Source organism: Sphaeramia orbicularis, chromosome 9 (assembly GCF_902148855.1).
Source record: "Sphaeramia orbicularis chromosome 9, fSphaOr1.1, whole genome shotgun sequence".
In the NCBI taxonomy this organism is placed as follows: domain Eukaryota; kingdom Metazoa; phylum Chordata; class Actinopteri; order Kurtiformes; family Apogonidae; genus Sphaeramia; species Sphaeramia orbicularis.
The window spans coordinates 47,015,428-47,026,464 of record NC_043965.1 but is presented as its reverse complement, the minus strand read 5'-3'; the positions used below and the strand labels follow the sequence as shown (position 1 = coordinate 47,026,464).

At 37.2% G+C, this 11,037-nt stretch overlaps 1 protein-coding gene across 1 annotated transcript; it reads left to right on the top strand.

Moving 5' to 3' along the window:
* The first annotated feature begins 556 nt into the window (after nt 1–556).
* On the top strand, nt 557–9,394 carry LOC115425182 (uncharacterized). The gene is made up of 11 exons (XM_030142564.1): nt 557–723; nt 4,251–4,298; nt 4,520–6,464; nt 6,889–6,951; nt 7,088–7,165; nt 7,516–7,581; nt 7,741–7,818; nt 8,163–8,219; nt 8,368–8,445; nt 8,563–8,625; nt 8,763–9,394. The coding sequence occupies exons 2-11, from the start codon at nt 4,257–4,259 to the stop codon at nt 8,996–8,998; spliced, it is 2,706 nt and encodes a 901-aa protein (XP_029998424.1). The 5' UTR covers nt 557–723; nt 4,251–4,256; the 3' UTR covers nt 8,999–9,394.
* The last annotated feature ends 1,643 nt before the right edge of the window (nt 9,395–11,037 follow it).

Genomic DNA, 11,037 nt, shown 5'->3' with positions numbered 1-11,037 from the left:
GATGAACACTTTTACTCTTCACTGTCATTACAGGTAAGAGCTGAACAAGTCTGACATACTTTTACTTCATTGTGTAAAGTAATATAGCTACTAGTTTTGACTTTTTAATACTAGGATTAACTTTTTAATACTAGCTGCTAGAATCATTGTGGTAGTTGTAGCATACTATATATATATATATATATATATATATATATATATATATATATATATATATATATATATATATTCATATTAATTAATTTGACAATTAATTAACCATTTAAAATGTAAGATTAAAATTCCACAAAAGTATAATTTTTTAAAAGTGTTTATTTGCCTTTTTCATGTTAAACTCAGTCACTTATCTTCCTAGTGTCTTTATTTGCTGTATTTCTGTCCTTTCATTCACTTAAACAGGCCTTACAGTCTCACAGCACAGTTGGGAATTACTGTGACTCCTGCTCAGGCTTAGCTGCTGCCCATCCCCCACTCTGCTGCCCATCCCCCACTCTGCTGCCCCTCCCCCACCCTGCTCCTCTACCTGCACTGACTTCGCAGGGGGCGGAGTGCAAAGCGCATGCGCCGGACAGGCAGAGGACGGCAGAACTCAATTCAGTTCCATCTCAGAGGAATAGTCCAGCAACCAATATCAAACTGGAAAGGTTTCAGAAGAGGATTCAGAGACTCAGAAATCACCATAACCGCTGTGAAGAACGCTTTTACTCCTCACTTTCATTACAGGTAAGAGCTGAACGAGTCTGACATACTTTTGTGTAATGCTAGCTGCTAGCGTTAACTTTTGAATGCTAGCTGCTAGCTTTAACTTTTTAATGCTAGCTGCTAGCTTTAACTTCTGAAGTGTTTTTAATGTTAATGATAATAATGTAAAGATAAACCTCTTTGTTTTCAGAGTGATGGGTGTTAATTACCATGTGAAAACTTATGTGATTTTTAAAATAAGTTTAAGGTTAAGGTCTAGGGCACACGTCTGTGGCTGTCGCTCCGGGAGAGCGCATGTTGTCATATAATTATATTTAGGACACTTCTTTGGAGATAGAGACATTCTTAGAGAAATAAAATTCGAACTCTGTCTACACCTGAAACTCCACCACGTCCAAAGAAGCAAAAACATTTGCAAATGTACAGACGTGAGTGGGAAGAGTTGAACCTCTGGGTTGACAGCGTTAGTGGCAGTGGGTTCAAGGCAAACTGTAAAAGGTGTGGGCATGTGTTTTTTTTCTGGTGCTCATGGTGTTTTCCATACCCCAATCATCTCCTGAAGTCCATATGGTCAGGGACATCATGATGTGATCAGCTAGATTTCCTACAGTATATGGATGTGAATTTACCAGAGGATGCTTATAATCATGCTGATGTTTCCATAGACTCTACAGGATTTTAGTGACTCAATAAATGCCTAAGTTGTTTATAAGTTTTTAAATGCTTTTAAGTTTTTAATAAACATTTATTTAATAGCCTATATGTAATCAATAAATGTCCTTTGCCTATCTAAAGAAAAATTCACTCAGAATTCTGATATTTTAACAGTACTAACTAACTAACTAAATAAACAAATGCATACACAAATAAGTTAAAACATTCATTTTATTAAGATAAGATTTAGATTTGGAAAATTTCTTTGTACAGTATTCTACATTCAGTTGTTTATGTTTTTGCAGAATACAGTATAGCACACTGGTTGATCATTAAATTAATTTTTTTTTGTCAGTGTGCTTTCACTGATTAAAATGTTGCCACTTCTTTTCAGACAGAACCTGTGATCATAAAACAATAGAAAATTCATAATGTTGAATTTCATTTAGAATTTGGGGCTCATGAATAAGGACAGATGTACAAGTTTGCAAGTATTTTTTTTTTTTATTTCCTCTTAAAGTAAAAATGTCCTCATGGATCACATAATGATTGTTCATTGGTCTGTTTTGCTCAATAGTTATGTTTATTATTGCACACTGCAGTGACTACACAGTTTATCAATAACAGTTCCGTGTTAATAAAGCACTTCAAACTTTAAGTAAGACTAAATGCTTTTATCAAAATTAAAATTAAATTGTTTGTATAGTTGATATATAGTTGTATGTGTAAATCTTCTATAAATGTGTGTATATTTGTGTATGTGAAAAAAATAAAATAAAATAAAATTATATATATATATATATATATATATATATATATATATATATATATATCTATATCTCCAGACGTATCCAGGGCGTACACAGATGCAGTGTGTGTATGTGAATCAGACGATGGATGTGTTTGTCAGTGAAATGAGGGGCTCTGTCTACAACTAGACACAAAGTGAACACAGACTATCACACAGGATCAACATGAACTAGAAAGAACCAAAAAGAACGACAACAACATGGACACACAATGATCTAGACAAACTACAATGGACCAACACATCGAACAGAGGAAAGGTTATTTCTTATTATAATTTCATTATGAACATGTAGTTTTTCATAATAAATATTAATTTATAATAAATAATAAATATTATTTGCTGTAGCATGGTTTTATGCGTTTGTTACATATAATAGTAATAATAAGAATAAGAAGAAGTAGTAGTAGTAGTAGTAGTAGTAGTAATGGACATATACTGATTGTTATTGTGAAAAAGATAATTCATATAACAGACAGGAGCAGTTGTTTGTTTACCTGCTTTACTAGTTTTCTGCTACTTCCTGTAGCCTTCGTCAGAAGCATCACATAATGTTACAATGACATGAAGAATTCTTCTAAGCATATAAGACATGTCATTGTAGCATCATGTGACGCATCTGACGAAGGCTACAGGAAGTAGCTGAAACTAGTAAAGCAGGTAAACAAACAACTGCTCCTGTCTGCTATAAGAATTATCTTTTTCACATTAATAATTGGAAGATGGTATGAACCTGTACCAGACTTGACTTGACTAAAGAAGTTGCAAAAAACATATTTTCTGGCACTATTTTGCAAAAAAAAAAACCAAATACAAGCAGCCTGTTATAATGGTTGTCCTTAAAGGGTTAATTAATGGGCATTGCACATTGTTTTAGATAAAATGAAATGCTCTCCAACTCTTGTACAGTACCAGTAGCTTCAACTTATTTTAGAAATAAATCCTGTTTCACATCACTGCAAAGAAAAGACTTGTGGAAGCCACCTTTCTGTCTGTGACTGTTTACGGTGATATACTGTACAGACATGCAGCTACCTCAACTTTGAAGAGCCTTGACTCAGTATATCACGCTTCTTTACGTTTCCTTTCAAATGCAAAATCTCTCACTCACCACTGCACTCTCTATGGTCCAGAGGGCTGGACATCATTAACCGCTCATAGACAAAAACATTGGTTCCTATTCATCTATAAAGCATTGATGGGTAAACTCTCTAAGTACCTCAGTAATCTTCTGTCTGTTAACCATAGTCCTGTCCATCTACGTTCCTCCAAGTGGTTCCATTTGACTGTTCATGACCTCTGACAGACTTTGGAAACACAACATTTTCCTACGATGCTCCATGGTTGTGGAATAATATTAAAAAAACTGTAAAACTACATCCACTCATTTCTGTTGATGATTTTAAAAGTATCATGGGGAATTCAGTGAGGGAGGAATGTCATTGTTTCTCTTGATGCCATTATGGTTGATTGACTGGACTGTGTTTTATTGTTTTATAGTTTATTGTGTATCATATACGTGTTTTGTATCATTTGGACTTTGTTGGCTGCTACCTTGGCCAGGTCTCCCTTGCAAAAGAGATTTCTAATCTCAATGGGACTTCCAGGTTAAATAAATGAAATAAATAAGTTAAATAATATAAATGCTGTTGAGTACTTCAGGAAAAACTAATTCTGAGGTGATAAGGCTTAGTGTTTTTATTTTCAGATTGAATTGTCATTGAAGCTTAAAGTCTCACCTCAATAAAGTGATGAAAATCTTTATTCCACATCATAAACAGTTTGTGCAATCATTAATGAATAAAAATTCATGCTTTCATCTCAAGAACTTACTTGATTATTCAGACACACTTCTGAAATCTGGAAGCTGGTTACAGAGTAAATACAGTTAGCATGGAATTAAGGCAAATATTTGGTTGCATATTTTAAATGTGATGTTTATTATTTGGGAGGGTTTGTCCTTCATTGAATTTATTGAACTGAAATGATTGACTCATATGTTTGTTTATTTTAGGATGTTAGTCTCAGTTCCCCATATGAAAGATGATACACATTATGTTGCTGTCTCCTTTTGTTTTATGTCCAGAGACAAATGACTGACAGACCAACACAAATGGCTGACACTTCACCAGGGGTATGTATTTTTCCAAATCTGTCATTATGCCTTTTTCATCACTTAAACTTTCAACCATACAAAGACCTGTTGTCAGTTATGTTATTATGAGAATTAATATCCACCAAGATGCAGCAGAGTTGCATATCTAACAGGTCCTTGAACTACAGTATAACAGATGTCTTCACTGCTCATATAGACGGTAGCATCCACTGTCTTCTAACGATGCTCTCTCCTTACAGCTGGGTGAAGTCTTGGAGAAAACTGATTCATCCGACAGCGAATCCAGCAGTGATGTAGGCTCAGAGGAAGAGTATCATCCCAATACGCCAGCATCATCCAGTGAGGAGGAATGGGAAAGCCCTGAAAAACTTTCAAGTCAGAAAAATGGCAAGTACACCATTAATAAAGGCAAGAACCCCCAAAAGTATCAGAAACGAAGAAGTAAACAAAATACAAAGGAGACAGAAGTGACATCAACTGTTTCAATAAAAACGTGCACAAAAAGGGGAGCCAAGAAACGAACATGGGACAAAAAACATTATTGTTTTTACTGCAACAAAGCAATTCTAAAGATGGCACGGCACCTGCAGAGGAAACACATGGACAAAAAGGATGTCGCCTATGCTTTCAGCTTTGAGATAGGCTCCAAGCAACGAAAGGTTCTTTTGGAAAAACTCCGCAATAAAGGAGACTACAAGCACAACACACATGTCTTAGAAAAAGGGAGTGGAGAACTAATAACTTGGAAACAACCCTCAAAGAAAGCTAGTGCTAAAGATTATTTACCATGCCCACACTGTTATGGAATGTTTGTGAAGTGGGATCTGTGGAGACACCAGTCTGTATGTCGGAGTAAGAAACATCTAGAGGGTGGCACAAAAAAAACAAGAAGTAGAGTCCAAAGTCTCGCTGCCACTCTGCTTCCAAATGCAGCTCTGTCAGGTGGATGTGAGGATATCATTAATAAGATGCGGCAAGATGATGTGTCTTTTCACATAAGGAGTGATGTGTTGATTTGTAGATATGGTGATGCACTTTATGCAAAACATGGACGAGTGAAATCAAGGCACCAGTACATAGCACAAAGACTTAGGGAGCTTGGTAGATTTATGTTGGTAGCCAAACAGATGGACAAGACTGTGAAGGTTCTTCAGGATGTGTGTGTCCCATCAAAATTTAAATTTGTTGTAAATGTTGCGAAGAAGCTGACAGAGTTTAGTCCAGGCAAAAATGAATATGGAAAACCTTCTACAGCAGTAAAAATAGGATTCTGTCTTAAAGGAGCAGTGCAAGTCCTCATAGGACAGGCACTTATGAATGATGACGACCTTGAAGAGAAGAGAGGTAAAAAGTTCTTGGAACTTCTGGATAAAAACTGGAAATGTGATGTGTCTGTGAGTGCACACCAGAGTATTCAAGAGAAGAGATGGAATAAACAGGATGACATCCCCCTCACCAGAGATGTGATGACTCTGAGAAACCACCTCAGAATGGTGGAAGACAAAGCACGGGATGAACTAACGCAACAGCAGAGCTTAATGGCCTACAGGACATTAAATGAGACGGTACTGGCACAGGTCATTGTCTTTAACAAACGACGTGAAGGGGAAGCATCACGCTTGACTGTTGAGGCTTACAAGAAGGCGTGTACAAACCCCATAAATCAGGACATTTATGAAACTCTGTCACCTCTGGAGAAAGAGCTGAGTAAGTTACTAACCCGCATAGAAGTCAGAGGGAAAAGAAGTAGGAAGGTTCCTATTTTCTTGACTGAAAGAATGAAGAATTCAGTTGATTTGTTAGTTACATGGAGAGAGAAAGCAGGCGTCCTTGAAGAGAATCCTTATCTGTTCGCAAGACCGGGTGTAATGACAAGTATTCGTGGATGCGACTGTCTGCGAAAATACGCAGTGGAAAGTAAAGCAGAAAACCCTGAACTCCTGAGATCAACTAAACTACGAAAACAGGTGGCCACACTCTGTCAACTCCTGGATCTTAGTGAACAAGAGCTGGAACAAGTGGCAAGGTTTATGGGTCACGACATCAGAGTTCATCGGGACTTTTATCGACAGACGGACAAAACCTTTCAAATCGCAAAAATAAGCAAACTTCTGTTTGCAATGGAGGAAGGCACGAGGTCTTTGGCAGGGAAGAACCTCAAAACAATTGAGCCATTTGTCTGTGGTATGTATACACTGTGTATGTATTTTGGAGAAGTGGCAAGCCATGCATTTCACATCTAGGCCTTCAGCGCCACCAAACTTAAATGAATCCACTTCTTAATACCATCATTATGCTACTATGGCTACATAAATCATCAATATTATACATACATACTGTAGAACAGCATCTTTCAATGACCGCTACAAATGCACATGATGTGACGCAAGTACCATTTAGAACCAGAAATATGTACAGTAAAATGAAAGAATGTATGAACAAATAATTGTATCTTTCTTGAACATGAAGCCAAATACACAGAATTCACTAAGTCTCATTTCACGGTTGTCAGACCTAGGTGTGAAATGAATGGACTGTAAGCTAATAAAGACATTCTTTGTTTGTCCCTTCCTACTGAGGGCTAATTTAGAATGACTGATGTTCACAGGTGAAAGTTCCACCTCCACCTCTGATGTCATCAGAAGGAAGACAGGCAGAGAAGTAGATGAAGGTATGACACACTGATGATGATGGTGCACATACAAACCTATACATGAGGGTACAGTCAACCGTCAGTTTATGCATAGATGCTTTCACTGTATATGGTACAGCTACAGTACACCAGCTCAGCTTGTGTTATTTTTCAGATGGAGACCCTGAAATGTCCTCCACAAAGGGAATGGACCCCCTCTCTGACAGAGAGACAGCAGGTTCAGACACAGATGGTAAGTTAATTATTTATATTATAAAATACTCTTTCCTCTGGTCAACTTTTCTGGTCCTCTTATTTTCTAATTTCAGGTTGTTCATGTTATTTACATTTTTAATTAAACTTTGTAAATGTAATGGTTTTCATGATGTAATTTTACTTTTTTACAGTTATTATTTTACTAGTTTGACCCACTTGAGATTATATGGCACTGCATGTGGCCCCTGAATTAAAATCAGTTTGACACTCCTGTGCTATGCCATATAGATATTATCATAAACAGTTGTATCCATGAACTCTTGAATGATAATGTGTACCTGAGAAGATCTATGAACAGGACCTAATGTTTATCTGTTGTTGTTATAGATGAGGGTGCAGAAATCCTGCTGACACAGAAGAATAAACCACAAACAAAGAAAAGACTGAAACGACGTGAGTACAACAATGAGGAAAAAGCATCATTTAAATGCTGAATCATTGTGTCATAGTCTCCCTGACTGATCTACCAGAGTTGAGTAAATAAACCGTTGGATTACACACAGATGTATGGTACAGCTACAGTATACCAGCTTAGCTTGTGTTATTTTTCAGATGGAGACCCTGAAATGTCCTCCAGAAAGGGAATGGACCCCCTCACTGACAGAGAGACAGCAGGTTCAGACACAGATGGTGAGTTAACAAACATCCTTGTTATTGGTTTAATTGATTTATGTAGAAGTGAGAAGTTATGTTATTCTTCCCACTTTTTTTTTTTTTTTAAATATATAGGTTTCCTGGCATTTTCATTTTGATTATTTTATGTTTAGTGTGTTTTTGTCTTCTCTTAATAATCTTTGCTGCTGTCTTCATATTCAAAATGAATATTTCAATTCAATATCAGTTAGATTTGTTCTTTATGAAACAAACCCTTATGCCTCTGGTCTGCCTAATGTTAATCTTGCGCCACTCAGATTATTCATAAACAGTTAACGATACACTACTGAGGGCTAATTTAGAATGACTGATGTTCACAGGTGAAGTTTCCACCTCCATCTCTGATGTTGTCAGAAAGAAGACAGGCAGAGATGACGGTATGAGACAGTGATGATGCTGTACATGATATTTGATCAGTGAATTAAACGTAGAGCCGTCAGATTACACATACAGACAGATGATTTTAGGAGCTTGTGCTTTGCACTTCATCCACAGTATGCAGGCTTATGCTGGGTTATTTTTTAGATGGAGACCCTGAAATGTCCTCCACAAAGGGAACGGACCCCCTCGCTGACACAGAGACAGCAGGTTCAGACACAGACAGTGAGTTAACCATTTTTATTATAAAACACTCTTTCCTCTGGTCAACCAGCTGTTGTGCTATGCCATGTAGATATTATCATAAACAATTGTATTATATTCTGTCTGTTCCTGTTGTAGATGTGAGCCAAGGAGTACCGCTGACACAGAGCAAAAAAACACCTCCAAAAAAACAACAAACACGTGAGTAAGAAATGAAGAAAAAAAACACATGACAATTCAAAGCCTCCATCATATTCTGTTTCTGTAATCGGTCAGTGATGCCAATAAAGCTTCATTGTGATGTCCATGATCTAACAGACCTTCTGTGTCACTCACAGCCCCATCTAAGTCTTCTGTGAAGCGGCCCTGGACTGAGAAAGAGAAGAGTGCTGTGAATAAACACCTGGGCAGGTTTGTAGGGGAGAGGAAAGTTCCTGGCAAGAAGGACTGCACAGCATGCATCGAACAAGAGAGGGCTTTAGCCCAACGGTCATGGAAGGATGTTAAAAACTTTGTTTATAACACCATTGTCGCACATAAAAGAAGAGATGCCTCACGTTTCCTGAAGTTTTGAGGCTGTTAACTCAGATATTGTTCTTTCAAATATTTACACCAAAACAAAGCATTTGTGTACGTTCATGCACTGTATTTTTGTGGTTTACTCTGGCAGTTCAATGTAAAAAAAAAAAGTACATTTCTTTTATTTATTTTATTATTGCAGCTGACTGAAGCACTTTAATTTATGCACTTTAATGAGTAATATTATTACTGCAATTATTTGAGGCACTTTAAAATTGCAGTTTGATTTATGTACTTGTTTATGCATAATTGTTGCAGTTTATAAAGGCACTTTAACCCATAAAGACCCAAACATCCACCGTCAACCTAAACCGTCTACTGATCTAAACTGTTTAATACCTGTTGATCCACTAATCCTATCAATACATGTCAGTAATTGGAATTGGATCATTGACAGTGGATAGACACGCTGGGTTTAAGTTCAATAAAATTAACAAAAGTGAATACAAAATGTATAAAACAAACCCTAACAAATAAAATAAATGACATGAACAGCATAAACCACAAACTGAACAAAACAGAATAAAACAATTATTAACCCCTGCAGTCTGATCTGTGACAGTGGATGGACACTGGATTTATATTAATGATGTATTTACTGAAAGTCACTAATTCCTTCGTTTTTCTTTGTTTCTGATATAATAATCCTCAACTGAGATTTTAAAAACATTTACATGATCAGTGAGTTAAATATAGGAAAATACCTGATGTACAATGAAAAAACACAAAATACAGAGAATAATATGATAATAAATGGATATAATTTAACCAGTCTGTACTAATTCAAGAGAACTCTTGGAAACACCACAGAAGTAGCACTGGGTCTTTATGGGTTAAATTTAAATGCTAATTTAACTTATATACTTTGTGTACTCAGGCACAGAAAACCGAGGCAGTTTATACATTTCCAGAGTAATTAAAATAAAAGTTGACTGAAAAATGAATTCCTTTCAGATTTATTTTGAGTTTGATTGATGGATAACTGTGAAGTTTGGTTTCTTGAAAGGAAAAAAATGTATAGTTGAAGTACATCAGTCATGTTGACTAATATTTTTTGTCTTCTGCTCATCTAGGAACTTCAAATGATGTAATTCTACTCAAATATCTCAAGTTTTTAGTGGAAAACACTTAAAATACACCCCCGCCCCGCCCCCCCCCCCAACGGTCCTCAGTCAGAGGGTAGAATGGGTTTAAAAAAATTCAAAAATTTTTTTGTGTGTTTCTACAAACTGAGGTGGAAAATGACATGAGCCTGCCACCTACTGTTGTGATTGGGCATTCATTTGTCTCTAAGTATAGCAGAAAGGGTGGTCCTCACTTCTCAGGTTAATTCACTCGGACCTCACTCCTTATGCTGTACAGGAATGTGTGTGTGTGTGTGTGTGTGTATGTATGTATGTATGTATGTATGTATGTATGTATGTATGTATGTATGTATGTATGTATGTATGTATGTATGTATGCATGCATGCATGCATGCATGTATGTATGTATGTATAGATCCAACATGGCTGGGCCAAAATGCACATGGCAGCAAGTCAAAATAAAATACAAGAACATCCTGCAGACTGGTAAGTGCGCTGACCAATACTCTACAACACCCAAGTGTACACTGTACCCAGAGTGTGTCTGCTCACACATGTCTGTTCTGTTTTAGCTGTCAAAAAGAAAACCCACCAGCAGGGTACGGGTGGTGGGTCACCGAAAGCTGACCTCACCTCAGCAGAGGACATAGCTTTGACCCACAATAAAGGCAGGCCTGTGTTGGAGGGGATCCCTGGGGGGACAGACACAAGCACGTGTCCTTCCCAAGATGCCACCTGCTTCATACAAGGTACATTCTTCCATCTCTACATGGGACATAACCACATTCATGTCACATCTGTTTGGACTGTCTGACTTTGGTTTTCCGTGCAGTTTCTAGCAGCACTGTCACACTGTTGGGTCCACCAACACCAGGGTCACAAACACATACACTAGACCTGTAGTCCGCAACCCCTGGTCCCCGGACTGTGGGTCATTGGTACTGGGTAA